The sequence below is a fragment of the Engystomops pustulosus genome, chromosome 11, assembly GCF_040894005.1.
Source record: "Engystomops pustulosus chromosome 11, aEngPut4.maternal, whole genome shotgun sequence".
In the NCBI taxonomy this organism is placed as follows: domain Eukaryota; kingdom Metazoa; phylum Chordata; class Amphibia; order Anura; family Leptodactylidae; genus Engystomops; species Engystomops pustulosus.
In genome coordinates, this window is record NC_092421.1 from 87,662,512 (window position 1) to 87,686,749 (window position 24,238).

General features: G+C 43.1%; 2 protein-coding genes across 3 annotated transcripts in view; one reads left to right on the plus strand and one right to left on the minus strand.

Moving 5' to 3' along the window:
* SFRP5 (secreted frizzled related protein 5) overlaps positions 1 to 16,305 on the plus strand; it is a 73,227-nt gene extending 56,922 nt beyond the window's left edge. Inside the window, exon 3 of the mRNA XM_072130937.1 lies at positions 12,479 to 16,305. Coding sequence (XP_071987038.1) covers positions 12,479 to 12,825 — 347 coding nt within the window. The 3' untranslated portion in view covers positions 12,826 to 16,305. The remainder of the gene's footprint in view (positions 1 to 12,478) is intronic.
* GOLGA7B (golgin A7 family member B) overlaps positions 1 to 24,238 on the minus strand; it is a 303,843-nt gene that overhangs the window by 211,011 nt on the left and 68,594 nt on the right. The window contains exon 1 of one of the 2 annotated variants that reach the window (XM_072130939.1): positions 21,103 to 21,171. The exons of the other annotated variant lie outside the window; for it this stretch is intronic. The gene's annotated coding sequence lies outside the window, so the exon portion shown is untranslated. Of the gene's footprint in view, positions 1 to 21,102; positions 21,172 to 24,238 lie in introns of those variants that run through there. 2 annotated transcript variants of the gene reach the window in all.

Here is a 24,238-nt window from a genome sequence, read left to right on the forward strand (position 1 = left end):
CTGTAACTTGTCCATAATTCTGTGTGATATTACTCCCTCTCTGTAACTCTCCCATAATTCTGTGTGATATTACCCCCCTCTCTGTAACTCTCCCATAATTCTGTGTGATATTACCCCCTCTCTGTAACTTACCCATAATTCTGTGTAATATTACCCCCCTCTCTGTAACTCTCCCATAATTCTGTGTGATATTACCTCCCTCTCTGTAACTCTCCCATAATTCTGTGTGATATTACCCCCCCCCTCTCTGTAACTCTCCCATAATTCTGTGTGATAATACCCCCCCTCTCTGTAACTCTCCCATAATTTTGTGTGATATTACCCCCCTCTCTGTAACTTGCCCATAATTCTGTGTGATATTACCCCCTCTCTGTAACTTGCCCATAATTCTGTGTGATATTACCCCCCTCTCTGTAACTCTCCCATAATTCTGTGTGATATTACCCCCCTCTCTGTAACTCTCCCATAATTCTGTGTGATATTACCCCCTCTCTGTAACTTACCCATAATTCTGTGTGATATTACCCCCCTCTCTGTAACTCTCCCATAATTCTGTGTGATATTACCCTCTCTCTCTGTAACTCTCCCATAATTCTATGTGATATTACCCCCCTCTCTGTAACTTGCCCATAATTCTGTGTGATATTACCCCCCTCTCTGTAACTTGCCCATAATTCTGTGTGATATTACCCCCTCTCTATAAATTACCCATAATTCTGTGTGATATTACCCCCTCTCTGTAACTCTCCCATAATTCTGTGTGATATTACCCCCCTCTCTGTAACTCTCCCATAATTCTGTGTGATATTACCCCCCTCTCTGTAACTCTCCCATAATTCTGTGTGATATTACCCCCTCTCTGTAACTCTCCCATAATTCTGTGTAATATTACCCCCCTCTCTGTAACTCTCCCATAATTCTGTGTGATATTACCCCCCTCTCTGTAACTTACCCATAATTCTGTGTGATATTACCCCTCTCTCTGTAACTTACCCATAATTCTATGTGATATTACCCCTCTCTCTGTAACTCTCCCATAATTCTGTGTGATATTACCCCCCTCTCTGTAACTCTCCCATAATTCTGTGTGATATTACCCCCCTCTCTGTAACTCTCCCATAATTCTGTGTGATATTACCCCCCTCTCTGTAACTCTCCCATAATTCTGTGTGATATTACCCCCTCTCTGTAACTCTCCCATAATTCTGTGTGATATTACCCCCTCTCTGTAACTTACCCATAATTCTGTGTGATATTACCCCCCTCTCTGTAACTCTCCCATAATTCTGTGTGATATTTCCCCCCTCTCTGTAACTCTCCCATAATTCTGTGTGATATTACCCCCTCTCTCTGTAACTTACCCATAATTCTGTGTGATATTACCCCCCTCTCTGTAATTCTCCCATAATTCTGTGTGATATTACCCCCCTCTCTGTAATTCTCCCATAATTCTGTGTGATATTACCCCCTCTCTGTAACTCTCCCATAATTCTGTGTGATATTACCCCCCTCTCTGTAATTCTCCCATAATTCTGTGTGATATCACCCCCCTCTCTGTAACTCTCCCATAATTCTGTTTGATATTACCCCTCTCTCTGTAACTTACCCATAATTCTGTGTGATATTACCCCCCTCTCTGTAACTCTCCCATAATTCTGTGTGATATTACCCCCCCTCTCTGTAACTCTCCCATAATTCTGTGTGATATTACCCCCCTCTCTGTAACTCTCCCATAATTCTGTGTGATATTACCCCCTCTCTGTAACTCTCCCATAATTCTGTGTGATATTACCCCCCTCTCTGTAACTCTCCCATAATTCTATGTGATATTACCTCCCTCTCTGTAACTTACCCATAATTCTGTGTGATATTACCCCCCTCTCTGTAACTTACCCATAATTCTGTGTGATATTACCCCCCTCTCTGTAACTCTCCCATAATTCTGTGTGATATTACCCCCTCTCTGTAACTTACCCATAATTCTGTGTGATATTACCCCCTCTCTGTAACTTACCCATAATTCTGTGTGATATTACCCCCCTCTCTGTAACTCTCCCATAATTCTGTGTGATATTACCCCCCTCTTTGTAACTCTCCCATAATTCTGTGTGATATTACCCCCTCTCTGTAACTTACCCATAATTCTGTGTGATATTACCCCCCTCTCTGTAACTCTCCCATAATTCTGTGTGATATTACCCCCCTCTCTGTAACTCTCCCATAATTCTGTGTGATATTACCCCCTCTCTCTGTAACTCTCCCATAATTCTGTGTGATATTACCCCCCTCTCTGTAACTCTCCCATAATTCTGTGTGATATTACCCCCTCTCTGTAACTCCTACTTATCAGAAGTATCTGAGAGCTGAACTGTTCTAGTTTCTCATGGCAACTAATGAGAGCTCAGCTTTCATTTTACCACAGCTGTATATTAAATGAAAGCTGAGCCCTGATTGGTTTCCATGGGCAACTAGAACTGTTCTGCTCTTAGATACTTCTGAAAAATTTTCCCCGATAAGCGTATGCGCCATTTTTATTTTGCGGATGTGCTTTGTCCAACAAGACAGAAAAATGTGCAGCTAAAGGGGCGATTTTCTGCTTAGTCTGATTTTGCGCCACATTTATTACTGACATGCAACACAATTCTGTCTGCGCCACATTTCTGCAGCATCAAAAAACATGGTGACATTTCCGGAGCTGCGCAGGGGGCACCAGATTCATGAAGGACCGGGGACAGTTTTGATGAATCTGGCGCCCCTGGACACTCCACAGGTAACTGCACATATTACAGACAGCACGAGTTATGATAAATGTGGGCCAATATTTTACAAAGGCAATAACATTGTAACACATAAAGGTGACCTGGAAGTTGCACAGTAGAAGATGGAACATAGATGGAGCAATTTTGGAGACTTTGGATACCCGCAGCTTTTCCAGGTGATTCCTTGGAATTGCACACGCAATTATTATTCGGTTGATAAGGGATTAGTGTCTACTATGGAAACCCCCTTTAACAGAGCTCAGGATGGTACTCAGGACACATTCATGACCACCATGCTCAGTACTATGTTCTCCAAGAAAATAAGCTTCTGCTGAAACATATTCCACCCCAATGAGAACATGTGCTGTCTTGGTCAGAAGGGCGTGAACATGTATGGGGGGGGGGGAAGTCAGGAGCCAAACAAATATTCAGTCTAAAGCTGTTCGGCAGGAGGACCACCCAACTAATACCTAGTACATGTCAAGGGGTGGATGGGACTTCTTACAAAGAAGGGATCATATGGAAACATTTTGTTTATAGTAGTCATTGTAAGTAGTAACAACATGACGAAGACTAAGTAAGCTCAACGCGTAGAGGTATCAACGGGAGTCTTCACTTCCTGCCTGAGGTCATTGTGGAGATTAAACACGTAGTCTTCATCCTTGATAATTTGATGCATTTGGAGATTGATTCTGTAAAGTTTCTGGACATGTTGTCACAGGGACATTCCGATTCTCTTATACAACGGAAAACGGCCTAAAGTTACACGTCAACGAAAAACCAAAAACTCATAGTTTCCTGGTAACAATAATGGAATGTCTGCTTAATATTGTCCTTGGTAAGTCCAGGACACAGAGGTTTCCGCACATGACATACCGGTGGTGTTGAGGTCTTCATATGTTTCAAGTATGTTGTCGAAATGGCTTATCTACTGGAATACTGATATCCTTGTCCGGTTACCTTTGAAGCTCTGACCACTGGCAAGTTCCAGACCCTTTGTTCCTGGCCATTTGTATCAGAACAGAACAGCTTATCCATAAAGACCTGATAAGAGCTACAACCATGTAACAAAGTATGGAGATAGGCCTTGTGGGATCTAAGTCATCCTTCCGAACCATAGAGAGGGCTATAGTTTTGCTATGAAGTTGGGAGCGAGTTAATGGTGAGAGGGCCTGTCTTTAGGGCTATGTCCTGAACATGAACACAATTTTTAAAGCAGATCAAGGGCAAGTTTTTTCAAACGGAAGGAGGTCATGTAGTATATCAAAGATGAACCGAATCGTCTCGGAGATCAATCTACAATATCTGTTGTGGTTCATCGGTTATCAACAGAGAAATTCACAACTACAACTGGGAATGTTCCCCGTGATGCACAGCTATTTGACGTGTTGTCCTTGGAAAATATGCATGGATAGGATAAGAAATCATTTCCATGAATCTTTGAGCTACCTTGTAAGGCAGCTCCCTTACTATCAAGCATGACCGTCAGGAAGCCTAATGACATGATGTGCGATCAAAACCAAACCAGTATATCTATTCCAGAAGGAACACGTTCCCAGCTGTAGACAGCGCTGTTTCGGTGTCGTTGCATCTCTTCAGCACAGTGTAGGGAACTGGTTTTGCTGGAGTGAGAGGCTTTTGACTAGGGTTGGAAAGTAAGAGTTCTCCTTATGGAGACGTTGTCAATTAAGACCAACTTGTAGACGTGTGAAAAATTATAGCCATTGATGCTCCACTAGGCTTTATTAGGCTTCCTGAAGGTCATGCTTGATGTCAAGAGAGCTGCCTTACAAGGTAGCTAAAAGAGGCATGGTTTTCCTTATCCCATATCTTCCCAGAATCCCATAATGGAGGGTCAACGGCTATAATCAAGCCTACAAGGCGGCCTTAATCGTCAGTCTCCGTAAGGAGAACTCTTACTTCCCGGTCCTTGGTGCTGAACGCGGAGATGAAGCTGTTGTGTCCAGTCCGTATGAACGTACATGAGAATGGAGGATCTTTTTGTTGATGACTTTTTAGGTGTATATGTGTTACAGTGGTCCATCTGTAGTATATATTTGCATACTCTTACCCAAATGTAGGACATTATACAGCAGTATTGCTTACTTACAGGCTTTTTAGCTCACATTAACAGTACAGTATGGGAAAATAGAGCAGATAATCATCAATGTGTCACAAGTCATTAGTAGGATCCCGTGTGGTTAGAATGTGGTGCGCTAGGGCTGGTAATTCAGACACGCTCGATTTTGTTATTTCTTATACATGCATCTGCTATTTACTATGTATGTGACCGCAATGTACGCCCCGTCCAAAAGGCTCCGACCCGATGAACCGTGAGGTTGTCAGAAATAATTAATTTAATATGGGCCTTCAGATTTACTGATTTCCCACTTTCCTGACAAGTATGTCTTTATCTTATGGGCTTTGCCAAACCAACTTTCTAAAAAAATACAAATTCGGAATATTCCCTTTTCCGAGAGAAATACTTCACAGCGTGGTTATGGATATTTACATAGCGGTCTTATTATTAAACCATATGTTATGCACATAACTTATGGACTCAGATCCAGGATAATGATAATAAGTGGTATGATACGGTTTAAATGTCAACCAGTGCAGGGGCCAAACTTCACAGAGGGGAATGAGTAGACCCAATGGGGCACATTTACTTACCTGGTCCCTGCGTGATCCCCGAGGTGCGTTGTCCGCTGGAATCCACATCTGCCACGATTCATGAAGATCGTGCGCCTGATATCCTGCATGTGTCGCTTCCCTGCTCAGGTCCCCGGAGTTCACCTTCTTCTTCCCGGTGCATGTAAGTGCATTGTCCGTGTATAATGCGCTGTGCGGGGAGTCACTAAGATCCTGCGCCCGATATCCTGCATGTGTCACTTCCCCGCTCAGGTCCCTGGAGTTCACCTTCTTCTTCCTGGTGCATGTAAGTGCATTGTCCGTGTGTAATGCGCTGTGCGGGGAGTCACTAAGATCCTGCACCTGATATCCTGCATGTGTCACTTCCCCGCTCAGGTCCCCGGAGTTCACCTTCTTCTTCCTGGTGCATGTAAGTGCATTGTCCGTGTATAATGCGCTGTGCGGGGAGTCACTGAGATCGTGCCTCCGATATCCTGCATGTGTCGCTTCCCCGCTCAGGTCCCTGGAGTTCACCTTCTTCTTCCTGGTGCATGTAAGTGCATTGTCCGTGTATAATGCGCTGTGCGGGGAGTCACTAAGATCGTGTGCCTGATATCCTGCATGTGTCGCTTCCCCACTCAGGTCCCCGGAGTTCACCTTCTTCTTCCTCGTGCATGTAAGTGCATTGTCCGTGTATAATGTGCTGTGCGGGGAGTCACAAAGATCGTCCACCCGATATCCTGCATGTGTCACTTCCCTGCTCAGGTCCCCGGAGTTCACCTTCTTCTTCCTGGTGCATGTAAGTGCATTGTCCGTGTATAATGCGCTGTGCGGGGAGTCACAAAGATCCTGCGCCCGATATCCTGCATGTGTCGCTTCCCTGCTCAGGTCCCCGGAGTTCACCTTCTTCTTCCTGGTGCATGTAAGTGCATTGTCCGTGTATAATGCGCTGTGCGGGGAGTCACTAAGATCCTGCGCCCGATATCCTGCATGTGTCGCTTCCCTGCTCAGGTCTCAGGAGTTCACCTTCTTCTTCCTGGTGCATGTAAGTGCATTGTCCGTGTATAATGCGCTGTGCGGGGAGTCACTAAGATCCTGCGCCCAATATCCTGCATGTGTCACTTCCCCGCTCAGGTCCCCGTAGTTCACCTTCTTCTTCCTTGTGCATGTAAGTGCATTGTCTTGCGACACAAATTGCCGTGCATAGTCCGAATCCGTTGGATTGGCCGACGGCCCGCCCCCCTCCCCCCCCGATTTGTGTCGCGTGAAAGCCGGTGCCGATGCGCCAAAATCCGATCGCATGCGCCAAAAATCCTTTCTAAATGCGGCGTACATCGGAAATCGTCGGGTATTCCAACGATAGTGCGGACCGCGGACCCTTAGTAAATTAGCCCCATTGGGTTTTGGTGAGTTTGCCAAAATCACATCTTTAAAGATGGGAATAAAAATCTCACGGTGTTTCGTGTATGCCGCTCCTATGCATAACTATCTGTCTTCATTCGCAGACTACAAATCAGTCTTAACCTGATCCGTAAAACATACCGACTATTTGTCAATAAACATTTGCTGGTTTAGCAAATATTAAATAGAAACTATTATAGAGGTAGGGCCAGACTACACAAGAAGCATTTGTAGTCTGTTGCTATGGAGATGGAGAGCCATAGATATAAAACATAGGATAGTTTAAACAGTTGTATCATTTTTTTCCTATTAGGAGGTTGTGAATCCTCCTAAAATGATACAAGTGCAGATCGGATATTAAATGGACCGAGGAAATTGTTAGCTTTAGACTCGAAGGAGATTAGGAAAATCTGACTTTCTCCATCCAAGAAGAGTGTTTGTCCAGGAGCCATTATAGCCAATAGGACCACAGACAACCATGTCTAAGGGTGCCACTATTTTTGTATATCTTACCATTCTCAATTAGTAGAAAACTACCGGACTTGACTGATTGGGGGTCATTTACTAAGGGCCCGATTTGCGTTTTCCCGACATGTTACCCGAATATTTCCGATTTGCGCCAATTTCCCCTGAATTGCCCCGGGTTTTTGGTGCACACGATCGGATTGTGACGCATTGGCGCTGGCATGCATGCAACGGAAATCGGGGGCGTGGCTGAACGAAAACCCAACGGATTCGGAAAAACCGCCACATTTAAAAAAAAAAAAGTGTTGCGGAGCTTGCACTTACCTTCACTAGGAATAGGCCGGTGAACTTGAGTGCGTTCCGATGCTCTTCAGCGCAGCAGCGCCACCTGGTGGACGTCGGAGGAACTGCCTTAATGAATCCCGGCCGGACCCGAATCCACTGCAGAGACCGCGCTGCTGGATCGCAAATGGACCGGGTAAGTAAATCTGCCCCTATATGTCTTTTAGAAGCTCCTGATTTCCATCAAGAGGACAACTATGAGATGCACCCATTTACAGTTCTGCAGATGCTACAGTAGCTCTCAGACTCCCTCAACAATGTGGCGAGTCTTAGGGGGTTGTAAAGTGAATTCAGTATGGGAGGTCCCTCAGAAACCTGGCGTGCAACCTATGGAGACCTATCAAGATTCAGAAGATGTTTCCTTGCCATTTTTAGGAGGTCTAAGCCTTGGGAAAATATCACCTTCCTACTGGAACCTATCAGGGCAAATATGGCTTTTGGCTGGGGTCTATATTTGTGCTGTAAACCCAGACAAGGTAACGTTAAATATCTAGAGTGGACATGAGTGTGGGCTGGAGAGCTGGACCTTGGCTTGGTCTACTGGCAGAAGATCTAGAAGGTAAGGACTATGTTTGGGGGCCACAGACCACACAGTGATTTCTCCTTTCTGCCACCACGATGGATGAATATTAGGTAGAGTGTAAAGAGCCGGCTGGCATGATGGTCGGAGCTGTCACTAGTAGATGTGTCCAGCTGGGCTTCTTCAGCCCGGAGACTCACAATAGCTCGAGTGTACTGCCGTGTCAGCACTACAGATCAGCTCCCTCACCATGGAGGCCATGCAAGTGAGACTTTATGAAGAGCCGATCCATGAACATGAATTTGCTTATTTAAATAGAAGGGTGAACGTAGCGAGGCCGAGCTCCGAGCCGTAACAAGCGGACACCTGGTCTGCATTAACTCTCACTAATCCAAAATCTGGGGGAGGCAGAATTATATAGGAGCAGCCTCTTAACTATTCCGAAGGCAACACTTTTTGCTACAAAAAAAAGTATAATATTTAAGTACAGACAGTCCCCTACTTAAGAACATTCGACTTACATACGACCCCTAGTTACAAACGGACCTCTGGTAATTGGTAATTTACTGTACTTTAGTCCTTGGCTACAATAATCAGCTGTAACAGTTATCACAGGCGTCTGTAATGAAGCTTTATTGTTACTCCTGGTTCTGATGACAATCCAACATTTTTAAAATCCAATTGTCACAGAGACCAAAAAAGTTCTGGCTGCGATTACAATGATAAAATATACAGTTCCGACTTACATACAAACTCAACTTAAGAACAAACCTACAGACCCTATCTTGTATGTAACCCGGGGACTGCCTGTATAATTTAAAAAACTAGTTGAAAAATTTTTTTTAAAAATCATAAAATATTTCGATTTTATGTTAATTTAAAAAAAAACAAAAAAAGGAAACTGTTACTCAAAAATTTCTGTAAAAATATTAAAAAAAACTGATAATAGATTTACAGGCAGTCCCCTACTTAAGGACACCCGACTTACAGACGACCCCCCCTAGTTACAGACAGACCCCTCTGCCCAATGTGATGGGAAGATCTCTGGATGCTTTATTTTAGTCCCAGGCTGCAATTGTCAGCGGTAAGTGTCTGTAATGACATTTAATTGATAAATCTTGTTCCCATTACAGCAAAAAAATTTTAAAAAATCCATTTTTAAAAATTTTTTGTCGCTGGGACAAAAAACAAAAATTTGCCGGAAGCTACATTTATAAACTATACAGTTCCGACTTACATACAGATTCAACTTAAGTACAAACCTAAAGGACCTATCTTGTACGTAACTCAGGGACCACCTGTATATTGTGGCACAAAAACATCCACTCTTTTTTTTTACGAAAACACTATTCTAATTGTGACACTTTCTATTTATAAAAGTAACGTTTAACAATGCTAAGAATTATAATACAGTACGCAAAAAACATTAACCTATAAAGGCCCATTTTTCAGTCACTTAAAAGAAAAGAAGACAACAAAAAAAAACTGAAAAGATCAACAGAAACAATTTTTCAATTTATCCAACAATTTATTCATAACAATACAAATTGCAAAAATAAAAAAAATACATAAAATTTAGTAAAATGTAATAAAAATGAAACCGATCTCCTGTTCATGAACCGAATCGGGGCCAAAATTGTGGCCTGGGTTTTAAGTGGGATCTACCATTATTTTCTCATAAATCCTTGGTAAAACATGGCCGTGCACCACAGAAGAGTAAACACTGGTTACCGTTCACTTTCTGGCATCATGTTCTGTGTTCATTTACATTGGATTTACAGCAGTTTGGTCAAAAACCGCAGAAATATTATGTTGAGGGTTTAAATTTTTAAATAGAGTTTGGATTTTCCCGAGACTACAGAATGGATGATTGATCCCTAGGATGAACCCTCACTGCCATACGCTGGGCCTTCTTCAGGTTCCTCCATAGATAAGTTGGACAATACAATGACCGCCATAATCTCGGTAGTGGTTTGGCATTTTTGGTAGTGTCTGGTCTTACGGCTCAGGACTGAGCTCCTTCCCGGGGCAGCTGGATCACTCACAACCTGATCCTAATGACCAGTCCTAAGGAAAGATCATCCATTTTCTTGTGTCAAGTCATCCTAAGTCATCCCGAAAATTATCGATTTGCGCCGAATTGCCACGGGTTTTTGGCGCACGTGATCGGATTGTGGCGCATCGGCGCCGGCATGCATCGGCGGAAATCGAGGGGTGTGGCCATCGGAAAACCAGACGGATTCGGAAAAACCGCCGTATTTTTTAACAAAATGTGTCACTCGACACGCACTTACCTGCACCAGGAATAGGATTATGAACTTCAGAGAACTCCGACGGACTTCAGCGCAGCAGCGACACCTGGTGGACATCGGGCGCACTACCTTAGTGAATCCCGGTAGAACCCAAATCCTCCTGTGAGAACGCGCCGCTGGATCCCAACTGGACCGGGTAAGTAAATCTGCCCCAATGTGTAGTAAAATAAGTCTGCTTTTTATTTTTTGGCTAAACAAACCTCCTCTTCCAAATGGTATAAACAACTATTTGGTTTTCCAGATTTAATGATGGGGGTTCTTAACCTTCAAAAATAACTCTTTAAGAAAGGTTTCCTACATGAAAAGCTTCCGGCAAAACTTCCATCTACCCAAATATACAGCAATCACCTGTGATCTGGGGGAAATCTTGTGCTAACTTTCCCAACAGTGCCCCCAAAGGTAAAATCTAGCATTACATGTGCTCATTCAAATCAATGGGCCGTGTAATCCAGACCAGGTCAAGTCCTCCAGCTGGAGAGATATTGTTATTATCGCACTTTGGCCAAGAAATGAGTAGTATAACTAGTCCAATGATATGTGGCCACAAGTAACCTTAAAGGGAACTTACCACCACGAATCTATCTATAGATCGGGTGGTAGGTGGATCAATAGGATGTGAGGATAGCCCTATTGATCCACCTCCTATTGATCCACCTACTACCCGATCTACCTTTATGGGTAGATTTGTGGTGATAGGTTCCCTTTAAGTAAAAATGAGTCCAATTACTTATCGGACTCATTCCTGATTATAGTTTCCGGCACCTGTGGTCCATTGCGCGTAGAATGCGATTTGGGACCACCCAAAGGTCCTTATGGTTTGATGTTTTAGTGTCACAAATAACCCTTTATCGAGTGCCTTTGTGCCCGCTAGTAAAGTAAAAAATCTTTATACTTACCTTGTTCCGATCCTCCCTGTGCCTGCGCAGTCCCAGAGTAAAGCTGGTGAACTACACTGTGCATGCCCCGGGGTGCACTGCTCCATCTTCAGTAAAGTTCTTTGCGGATGCGAGGAGCACTAGAGATGGGTCCAATTGGGCACATCGGACCCATCTCTAGGTAAGCATAAAGGCTTTTTTTTGTAAAGTCCACAGCAGAAAAATATGTCCCAAATTGCCCTGACAGCTCCTCTTTAACTGTGAAGGCACCTGGGATACTAGGAACCAGCTAAGTATTGACTTCAGACTATTTTTAAAGATAACTTTGCATTTGACAACCAGACACCAGTTCATATGGACCAGTTGCCCAATGACTGTCACAAAAGTTTCCTTTTAGCGTGAAATGGCCTAAAAAAATTACTGTACGTTGCTGTTGTGGTTTGTACCAGGGTGGAGAAGTCCTGGAATCTTAAAGGAAATCTACCACCAGGATAATGAATTGTAAACCAAGCACACTGACATACTAGTGAGTGCCCCCTCTGGTAGGTTCTGCTTTTCTTTTAGCTTCTTAGGACCTTATGATTACAAGAAAAAGGTTTCACAAATTATGCAAATGAGCTTTTGGGGCTCCAGACTCTATAGATGTCAATGGAACTTGGAGCCCCAAAGGCTCACCTGCATAATTTTTAAAACCTCTCTTTTTAAAAAACAAAGCCATACGAAGCTACAAGAAGAGCAGATCCTTCCAGTGGGGGGCACACACCGGTATCTCAGTGTGCTTGGTTTACAATCCTTCATCCTGGTGGTAGATTTCCTTTAAATGCCTAAAAACTAAGAAACATTGACTATTGTACTTGACTCCTACTCAGGTTCCCATCGCACCGTAACCCTACAATGAGTAACAAACCAGCTAATCCATCAATAACCCGGCACACGTAGGGGGAACATTACTTAATGCACACTACGAGAAGCCTCACTCTCACCATTATGTAATATTTTGGCACGTTGAACGCCCCTTACAAAGCACTTTGGGTTTTCTTTTCTTCCTTTAACTTAATACAAAATGAATTACTTTCAAGATAAGGAAAATAGACAGCAACTCCAACACTTGGTTACGTATGCACTTAACTTTCCAGCCAGACTGACTTATTTATTTTCTTGAATCCCTTCCAGTTCTACGGATGCGTATCAAAGAGGTGAAGACTGAGAACGGAGATCTGAAACTCATCGCGGCCCAGAAGAAGAAGAAGGTCCTAAAAGCTGGGAAACTCAAGAGGAAGGAGTTCCGTAAACTCGTCCTGTACATCAAAAACGCGGTGGAATGCCAATGTCCTCAGCTGGACAACTTGAGCGGGAGCTTCCTTATCATGGGCCGGAAGGTAGAGAATAAGCTGTTACTCACCGCCATCTACAAGTGGGACAAGAAAAGCAAAGACATGAAGTACGCGGTGAACTTCATGTTCACCTATCCGTGTTCTGAGTCTCTCTCTCACGGCACACACATAGGATCCTTCCGCTAAGGTCAAAATATTCCCAGAACTTTCCATGATGCCTTTACCTAGCCTTACCAAATGGACTTTATATTTTTAGCAATAGCAGTAACATAGCATACTCAGCTTCAAATAAGAAAATACGAGTTTTTAGGGTAATCATACTGATGATACGGCTGAGAGGGTGAAGAATGTGATCACTGCAAGACAGGTCAACGGGAGAAGGACGGACACTGAATGCAGAACTTCCGACTGGAAACTCAATGTACAAGTACAGCAGAATACCTGGAACAATAAGTCTAACATTGTCACGGGGCTTAAAAGCAGCAGTTTATCGTTCCCTTAGGCAAAACGCATTAAGACTTAAGCCCGCAGTGGCGAAAGCGAAATATACTATTTACAGGAAGGCGGCGGAGTCGGGACTGGGCGAATGTTCTCCGATAAATTATAGTCTGACGTCAGATTCTCATGCCAGGAAACTGTGTTACATGAATATGTATCCACAGATAAGAAATATGATCACGGCCATTATTATATTTTACAGTCTTTCAGAATTTCCATTAAAAGATTTAACTTTCTTCCTTCTGACAGATCAACCAAGATAGAAGTTTGTGTGGGGCCCAGTGGTTAAGGGGATTCCACTTAGAGTTTAAAGTACCCAGCGTAGGATTATAGGAAGGTCAAATAAGGTAAGTACACAAAGACCAAGAAAGTAGAAAGTGGAGACCAGGACTAGACGTTGACCAAATGTTTTCAGATAGACCGAAGAAAGGCTCAGCCAAGCAATCACAAGTTTCCCATAGGGATAGCCATTGAGAAACTCTACTGGTGGCATCTCAAAGCATGGACGGTGACGGAATTCCTCATGCCCAGACCTTCTCCCACCGTCCCCCTACATCATACGTCAGATGGAAGTTGGGAGATCCATCTGCACATAAATCTGTCAGCTTGTCCCAACAAAATCTGTCAGGTTTAGTTGACTTTTGTGTCATATTTATAAAACAGATCTTGAAGATCCCCCCTAATTACCTTCACCAACTCCAACTCTTTGAGTGATTCCAAAGCCGTTAGAATTAATCGTCCAGTCCCTACTGTTCCCACAAAATAAGTAATGTTATTAAGCTTGGTGGGTGGGGTCAGGTTATCTTCATCTTTTCAGAAACACCCACTTGACAGTAGAGGGCCTAATTAAAATTTGTGTCTCAAAATTTAGGGCAATGCTCAGAAAGAGTGGGGGATGGAGAAAAATTTCTACCTGCATCTGAATCAGTGGAGCAACACCAATTTTTTTTGTATGTAGTATATAGCTTTGGAAATGGTAAAAGGTACATGGGAAGAGTTCCATAATTTTTGGGGGGGCCTCAATACCACCCTCCATGAACCTTCATTCCACCAATGCCAGTAGAGGTCACACTATATGGGTGGCCACAGTGGAAGGGGGGGTCTCTTCTGAGTTTCTATCTGACCTTGGATCCTTGTTAAGCTGCTATCTTTGAAGAAGCCTAACCCTAACCTCCAATATTAGGATCTACCACCCATCAATGACCTAGTCCTATAGGACCGGTGATCCTTCATGATTCCTTTTCTCTTGGAACCATGATGTCCTCTGATATGTCACTGTCACCACTAGGCAAAATGGGGGAAAAAAACATTTATTCAGGCCACGGTACACAATGTCCAAGTACAACACTGATGGATCACACATTTAAGGTAGAAAATGTTCATTTGGAGTTACCACAGCCCCTCAGAGCTCCAGCATCACTTCTCCCGCAGGATTTTAGCCACGCCTCCTGCCTCTTCCACCTCTCCTCCTGTTCAGCAGTGCAATGGAGGGGCGTAGCGCGCAAGTGCAAGTATCCCCATGAGCAGGGTGACGTCACCAACCCTAGGGCATAGTTGTGTATGCTCAATCACGCATTTAGGTGGTAGATTTCTTACAAGTGCATGTCACCAGCCAGGAAGTTAAAAAAGGCACTCCAGCAAAAAAAAAATTCCCTTCCCTGCATCTCTGTTGTTCAACCTACTCTTTGCCCTCATCAGACACCATCTTTATTACTATATTGCTCTTTACGTGGTTTGTTTTTATCATTTTCATGATGCCTCAGCACAGCATCACATGGGCAGCTAGATATAGTCTAATCTTTGCCTGCTAGGTTAAAATTGCTGTAGTCCATTTTTCTATAGCCACCTTAAGAACATAAGTATATAGTCAGGGAGGCTATAACTGTGTATAATCAGTAGTAGATGTGAAAGGAGCTTGTGCTGCCTCTTTGGAGAGACTTTGGGGTTAAGGACATGCACTTGCATCAGCGAGGGAACCTATTGCATAAGATGATGACACAACCCAATGGAAAGACATGTGGTTTATGGGGGGTCTCCATGAGATCACATAACCCAACTGAAGAGAAACAACTGAATAAGCTAACACTGGCTGAATTATATACATTGGGGTATACAGAGGGGCGGAGTAAGGTCAACCTTAGCTGTTCACCATAGCATGTGCCAGTGGTCGCCCCTACTTTAGGTACTTTCTCTACTCCATCCAAAATGTCTTGCAGTGAAAAACACTTAGAAAGGAAGTAAATTTCTCCTCTGCTCATTTGATTGTCCTATGATCCTTAACCTCCTGTCTCCTCCCCTCCTGGTTCGGCATTGGTATAGAATGGAATACAAAGAGTTTGTATCTCCACAATCTGATTGGTTTGTGATGAATGTAATTATTTAAAGGGGGTAATAAATGTATCCATTATCTGGATTGGTTTTTAAAACTTTTTGTTGATTGCATTTCCAGTGCTCGGAAATTTGTTACAATTGTGATTTAAAGTCAAACAGTAAGAAATACCAATGTGATGATGAGCAAACACTTTATCCAGAAACAAAATTGCGATATTGTCCCCTAATCACATCTGACATGCATCCACGTCCCCTCTATCCACTTTCCTCCTCTATAACACTTGGGCCAATTCTTACCACATCCTGCAGTTCCTCGGGGGTGGAGTCTCATGCACCGTTTCTTATAAGCTATTGCTCCAAGTCCCTTCGCTAATGAGAATATCTGACATGCATCCACGTCCCCTCTATCCAAGTATTAAAGACCTGGTATTAGTTTCCTCCTCTATAACACTTGGGCCAATTCTTACCACATCCTGCAGTTCCTCGGGGGTGGAGCCTCATGCACCATTTCTTATAAGCTATTGCTCCAAGGCCCTTTGCTAATGATAATATTTCTAGCTAATCAAATTACTGTAGTCGATTATTTTGGGAAGCATTTATGGCGCCTTTGCTGTTCTTATGTGTAAATGTATATATATTCAGAATTGTATCTAATATATGATATGGGGCATATATGACTCCATACAGAACCTATGTCCCATGCATGTTCACCAGCACATTGGTACTACTTCTGCCTGCATTGTACTTCACAACCGACTCTGTCCCTTACAGAATACGTTTAATCATGTAATATTGTGTGCCTTTATCAAGTTTTGAAGTAAATTATTTCATACCGTGGCTTGTCCTTACTTTTCATACACTTGTACTCCTAAAGATGGGACTGGTCCTTTAAACCACCTCTATCTCTAGTGTAACATAATATATTGGTGGGGTGCTGGGTGTGTGCCCCCCCTCGGATCACCTATTGATGACCTATCCAATGCACAGGCAATTAAAAAAATTAGAACGAGAAAATCCTTTTAACTCAACTGCCCTTTAAATAATCCCACCCATAATAAACCCACCCTTTATAGTGGGTACAGAAAGTATTCACACCCCTTTAAATTTTCACTCTTTGTTGCATTGCAGCCAAATAGTAAAATCAAAAAAAGTTCCTTTTTTGCTAATAAATGTACACTCCGCCCCCATCTTGATAGTTTTGCTAATTCATTAATTAAACAAGAACAACTGAAATATCACATGGTCAATGAAACAGAGAGTAAAAAAATTTAAAGGGAAAGTACTCAGACCCCTTTAAAGGGATCCTGTTACCAGAGACCTAATTTTCACTAACGACAGGTTACAGAAGCCCATTACACCTGCATTGCAAAAATGTATTTCTGCCTTTTCTCTGCATTTGCATTACAACATATTTTATATACATATATAATTCTGAACATTGTGTGTTATAACTTACCTTGACAGAATCCTCTGTGTAGTCCCAGGGTTTGGGCTTTGGTTTCGATGCATTTAAAAATGCATGTGACTTGTCTGTGCTGCAGACTCCTCAGCTCTCAGCCCCCACCTTTGTGCTCTTGTACAGCTCTTCCTTCTGGCTCACAGCCTGGTGATCTGACATCAGTGAAGGGGGGGGGGGGAGTAGCTGTACAGGAGCACAAAGGTGGGGGCTGAGAGCTGAGGAGTCTGCAGCACAGACAAGTCACATGTTGTTTTTTGAAATGCATTCAAACCAATGCCCAACCCCTGGGACTACACAGAGGATTCTGTCAGGGTGCAAGGTAAGTTATAACACACAATTATATTGTAATGCAAATGCTTAGAAAAGGCAGAAAGACAGATGTGTAATGCAGGTGTGAGGGGCTTCTGTAACCTGTTTATAGTGAAAGTGACAGGTTCCCTTTAAAGTGGTCTGAATACTTTCTGTAGCCACTTTATTACAGGAGGGGGCGCCGTTCTATAGCTTGCCTCAGGTAGCTGAGAGTTTGCATTCACCCTCGCGGAGGGGACCTACCTAAGTAGACACCAATGTTATAAATCTTACAAGGTTAATAGGGACTCGATTACACATTTGGGGGCCCCGGAGATTCACACCTCATATGATTTTACACTTTTATTCTGTCTTTAGAGTTTGTATTGAAATACAGACATCACATGAGCGTCTCCAGGTCTGAATTACAGGAATGTCAGACATTATCAAGTGTCCGATACAATCCGCAGGACATACTGCACTATGGTATGTGCGCCAGACATCTGGTAAGTGATAGAAGGCACAGGCTTGAGTTACATTGTAGATAACACATTATCACCTATAACCGGATGCCCCACAGCAGATGCCGGACATGGAAGCTGTACGATGCGCCACTAATAGCAAAATTACATCCCTTAAAGGGGCTTCTTACCTTAAATATTAATCACATGAGTGGAACCGATTTCTTTTAGTCTCACCTCTACTAACGCTGACACTTGGGTCCACAATCCCTGTTGTGTAAATCAAGACAGTTTAGAGAGGCAAAAAGGGGTTCACACGTTACACTGGTATCACAGCTCCTCGGGGGAGGGTCAGGCAACCTGCTCTGGCCAATCAGAGGCCTTCTCCAAGCACAGGAAGTTGGTGGTGAAAAAAATCCATACAACACAAAAGCCTCCCAAAAGGAACCCAATTACGTTCAGAAGGGTCCTCATCTTAAAAAACTCAAAACTTCTTAAAAACATTCCCAAAAAAACTGAGACCAGAACTCGGAGCCTATGAGACTTGTATCGATAAATGCAAAACTTGTGACATCTTACTCCCTGAATCTAAGACATAAACTTCTAACGCAACAAACGAAACATTCTCCATAATCTCCTTTATCTAGTCCGGTTCTGATGTTGTCATCTCCTAGAGCCCCCGGTCCCTACCATCTATGGGTCACGCTACACAGACATTAAGGGGGTCATTTATCTTTTCCTTCCGTTATTTTGCGCCTATTTTGCACTTTTTTGGAATGTTACGTCTCAATTTTTTTATTTGTCATTACATTACACCTCTTTATAGATGTTTGCGCCCGATTTATTATACTATTGCTCCTATATAGGCGCAAATAATTGCGCAATAACGCTCTAGCCCTGACCGTGCTTAGGAAAGTCAATGGAGTGATTTGCGCAACAATTTTTTTTTTAAGGCGCAAAAAAATCCTGCATTTCACAAAGAGCCAAAACGACAAAGACAAATCAGGTGCAAAAAATAGACTCACAACAGGCGCAAAATGAGCGCAGAGAAGGGCGAAATAAGATAAATGACCCCCTAAGGCGGTCCCACCAATAAGGACATGTGCAATTCAACACTTATTCCCATTGAACAAATTACTAAAACACACCCAGACCGTTTGGGGGAACTACTGGATCTTGAAACTCAGCAACAGCCTCAACGAGACTCTGCAAAGAGTCTGAAAAGAACCACGACCACCGATGGAGTCACCTATGGCGACCAGATGGCACCCGAAACATCAACCAAAGCCACACGAGGGGACACTCAGGGCGACCAGACGACATCCGATTTATTAAAAACTCTATAACTTGCTGGTCCTTTCTCCAGATACATCATCATGTTCTACCCCGGAGACACAACCGTCCCCAGCGGACTCTCTGATGTGTCCACCATCAGTATCTGTGCACCAGGTGATTATACTGTAGTATATAATAGGGATGTATAGCTCCCTATAGAATACTGCTTACATGTTCATCAAGTTACAATATTTGATTCTTTCATGTCACAGTTTACTTTATCTTTTCCTATATATACAGATGGTCCCCTACTTAAGAACGCCCGACTTACATACGACCCCTAGTTACATACGGATCTCTGGATGTTGGTAATTATTGTACTTTAGTCCTAGGCTACAATAATCAGCTATAACAGTTATCACAGGCGTCTGCAGTGAAGATCTATTCTTAATCCTGGTTCTTATGACAAGCCAACATTTTTAAAATCCCATTGTCACAGAGGCCAAAAATAATTTTGGCTGGCATTACAATGATAAAATATACAGTTCTGACTTACATACAAATTCAACTTAAGAACAAACGTACGTTGTGCATAACCCCGGGACTGCCTGTGTACAGTGTATTTGCTTTTTCCATATTGTAGTGATCATTTTTATCAGAATGCTCTCTCTTCTTGGTGTGCATGGGGCTTAAGTGTTACAACTCATTCTCCCTTCACTGTTACATTGTTACTTCTGTTCTGTGCTCCCTAATGATTGCACCCAGGGAAGCCCTAGATATGTAGCAGGTTCTGAAGGTTTGTTCTGAAGTTGAATTTGTATGTAAGTCGAAACTGTATATTTTATAATTGTAATTCGAGGCAAATTTTTATTTTGGCCCCAGTGACAATTGGAGTTTCAATTTTTTTTGCTGTAATTGGACCAAAGATTATGAATAAATCTTCAGTACAGACACCTTACAGCTGATCATTGCAGCCTGGGGCTATAGTAACATCCAGAGAGGTCACCAGAGGTCAGAGGGGTCTGTCTGTAACTAGGGGTCGTCGGGTGTCCTTAAGTAGGGGACCGCCTGTATTAGTAAAACAAGCACAGAGAAGCCTCCATCCAATATTTACATTATTTTTTTAACTACAGCTTAATAAATTCCTATGTATATTTTCTTTGATTCTATGATTTATTGTCTACAGGTTGTCCAGCTATTTCTTCTTAAATATACATATCCACATTTTTTTGAATACAGTATTTTTCGGACTATAAGGCACACCGGATTATAAGGCGCACCATCAATAAATGCCTGCTAAAACATCTACGTTCATATATAATGCGCACCAGATTATAAGGATGAATGACCAGCAGGTGGCAGACCTGTGCACAGTTCAAGGCAGCTGCTGTCTGTAAGTATGGTTCATATATAAGGCGCACGGGACTATAAGGCGCACCATCAATAAATGCCTGCTAAAACATCTAGGTTCATATATAAGGCACACCTGATTATAAGGATGAATGGCCAGCAGGTGGCAGACCTGTGCACAGTACAAGGCAGCTGTTGTCTGTAAGTACGGCTCATATATAAGGCACACTGGACTATAAGGCGCACCTGATATAAGGATGAATGACCAGCAGGTGGCAGACCCGTGCACAGTTCAAGGCAGCTGTTGTCTGTAAGATAGATAGATAGGAGATAGATAGATAGGAGATAGATAGATAGGAGATAGATAGGAGATAGATAGATAGATAGGAGATAGATAGATAGGAGATAGATAGATAGGAGATAGATAGATAGAGAGATAGATAGATAGATAGATAGATAGATAGGAGATAGATAGATAGATAGATAGATAGATAGATAGGAGATAGATAGATAGGAGATAGATAGATAGATAGATAGATAGATAGATAGATAGGAGATAGATAGATAGATAGATAGATAGATAGGAGATAGATAGATAGATAGGAGATAGATAGATAGGAGATAGATAGATAGATAGATATGAGATAGATAGATAGATAGATAGATAGATAGATAGATAGATAGATAGATAGATAGATAGATAGGAGATAGATAGATAGATTTAGATCTTAGTCCTGACACATTTATACTACAGGTCACCACCATAAGTCCCTATTCCCTATGACATCACAGGTCACTTACCTTGAGTCTTCTATGTCCTGGATGATAAGATATCAGACTCTGTGTGATCCGTGTGTCACATGGAGAGGTTTCCAGGACTTGTGTATGAGATCATGTTAGAGGGCGAGTGCCCTGAGATACACTCACAGGATAAATATAGACGGGTGTATTAACGTGTCCGGCTGCTGAAATATCACATACATCTGCGAGAACAAAGCGTGATTTATGGATTTACTATATCTACACCTATATTATTACACGCGGTCCCCTACTTAAGGACACCGACTTACAGACGACCCTAGTTACAGACGGACCCCTCTGCACACTGTGAAATCTGGTGACCCCTCTGCCCCCTGTGACCTCTGGTGACCCCTCTGCCCCCTGTGACCTCTGGTGACCCCTCTGCACACTGTGACCTCTGGTGACCCCTCTGCCCCCTGTGACATCTGGTGACCCCTCTGCCCCCTGTGACCTCTGGTGACCTCTCTGGATGTTACTATAGTCCCCGGCTGCAATGATCAGCTGTAATGTGTCTGTAATGAAGCTTTAGTGATAATCCTTGGTCCCATTACAGAAAAAAATTTTGAAACTCCAATTGTCACTGGGGCAAAAAAAAAAATTTGTCTAGAACTTCAATGATAACATATACAGTTTCGACTTACATACAAATTCAACTTCAGAACAAACCTCCGGACCCTATCTTGTACGTAACCCGGGGTCTGCCTGTATATAATACTTCGGAGCACATGATCATAGCCAAAGTGAAACTGTCACCTTCAAATTAGAATGTAGTTCAAAATGCAATCTGCAGGCAGCATGTTATAGAGCAGGAGGAGCTGAGCACATTGTACATAGTTACCTATCTATATGCAGTATGTTATAGAGCAGGAGGAGCTGAGCAGATAATACAGTGTCCTATCTGCAGGCAGCATGTTATAGAGCAAGAGGTGCTGAGCAGATTGTACATAGTGTTCTATCTGCAGGCAGCATGTTATAGAGCAGGAGGAGCTGAGCACATTGTACATAGTTACCTATCTATATGCAGTATGTTATAGAGCAGGAGGAGCTGAGCAGATAATACAGTGTCCTATCTGCAGGCAGCATGTTATAGAGCAGGAGGTGCTGAGCAGATTGTACATAGTGTTCTATCTGCTGGCAGCAGATTATAGAGCAGGAGGCGATGAGCAGATTGTACATAGTGTCCTATCTGCAGGCAGCATGTTATAGAGCAGGAGGAGCTGAGCAGATTGTACAGAGTGTCCTATCTGCAGGCAGCATGTTATAGAGCAGGAGGAGCTGAGCAGATTGTACATAGTGTCCTATCTGCAGGCAGCATGTTATAGAGCAGGAGGAGCGGAGCAGATTGTACATAGTGTCCTATCTGCAGGCAGCATGTTATAGAGCAGGAGGAGCTGAGCACATTGTACATAGTGTCCTATCTGCAGGCAGCATGTTATAGAGCAGGAGGAGATGAGCAGATTGTACATAGTGTTCTATCTGCTGGCTAAATGATATAGAGCAGGAGGTGCTGAGCACACTGTACATGGTGTCCCATCTGAGGGGAAGAATGTTATAGAGCAGGAGGAGAGGAGCAGATTCTACTTGGTGTCCTATCTGCAGGCAGCATGTCAAAGAGCAGGAGAAGCTGTACACATTGTACATAATGTCCTATCTGCAGGTGGCATGTCATAGAGCACAAGGAGCTGAGCAGATTGTACATAATTACCTATCTGCAGGTAGCATGTTATAGAGCAGGAGGAGCTGAGCAGATTGTATAAAGTGTCCTATCTGCAGGCAGCATGTTGTTATAAAGCATAGGTAGCTGAGCAGATTGTACATAGTGTGCTATCTGCAGGCAGCATGTTATAGAGCAGGAGGAGCTGAGCAGATTGTACATAGTGTCCTATCTGCAGGCAGCATGTTATAAAGCAGGAGGAGCTGAGCAGATTGTACATAGTGTGCTATCTGCAGGCTAAATGTTATAGAGCAGGAGGAGCTGAGCAGATTGTACATAGTGTCCTATCTGCAGGCAGCATGTTATAGAGCAGGAGGAGCTGAGCAGATTGTACATAGTGTCCTATCTGCAGGCAGCATGTTATAGAGCAGGAGGAGCTGAGTAGATTGTACATAGTGTCCTATCTGCAGCAGCATGTTATAGAGCAGGAGGAGCTGAGCAGATTGTACATAGTGTCCTATCTACAGGCAGCATGTTATAGAGTAGGAGGAGCTGAGCAGATTGTACATAGTGTCCTATGTGCAGGCAGCATGTTATAGAGCAGGAGGAGCTGAGCAGATTGTACATAGTGTCCTATCTGCATGCAGCATGTTATAGAGCAGGAGGAGCTGAGTAGATTGTACATAGTGTCCTATCTGCAGGCAGCATGTTATAGAGCAGGAGGAGCTGAGCAGATTGTACATAGTGCCCCATCTGCAGGCTAAATGTTATAGAGCAGGAGGAGCTGAGCAGATTGTACATAGTGTCCTATCTGCAGCAGCATGTTATAGAGCAGGAGGAGCTGAGCAGATTGTACATAGTGCCCCATCTGCAGGCTAAATGTTATAGAGCAGTGATGGCGAACCTTTTAGCGGCCGAGTGCCCAAACTGTAACCCCAAACCCTACTTATTTATCACGAGGTGCCAACAAAAGATTAAAGAAGTAACTTATTGCTCCCTGTGCAACAACTCTCAATCATATTGGCCTCCTGAGGAGAGTAACACAGTAGAAAGATGGAAATTTGTCATCATTGTAGCTTCTTTCCAGTGTCCCTCTGTACACAGAGAATCGTGGGGCAGCAGGAGGTCCTCCAAAGATAATTCGGCCCTGTCTAATTCTCCCTCTTCCTACAGTAGCAAGGTAAGTATCAAAATATGTCTGAAAGCTGCATCTTTTAAGTTGCTTGTAACTGCAGGAAGATTCTTGTCTGGTGTGCTGGGGCGATGGCTTGGGTGCCCATATAAAGGGTTCTGAGTGCCGCCTCTGGCACCTGTGCCTTAGGTCCGCCACCACTGTTATAGAGCATGGGGATGAGCAGATTGACCATAGCTCACACAAGGAGTGTAAAAAATCTAAATATATGTATGATAAGTGTCATATCTCCCACCCACGCATTTCAGGGTTCGGCAACAAATCTTTTCTCGGCTCTGCTACATCTGCAC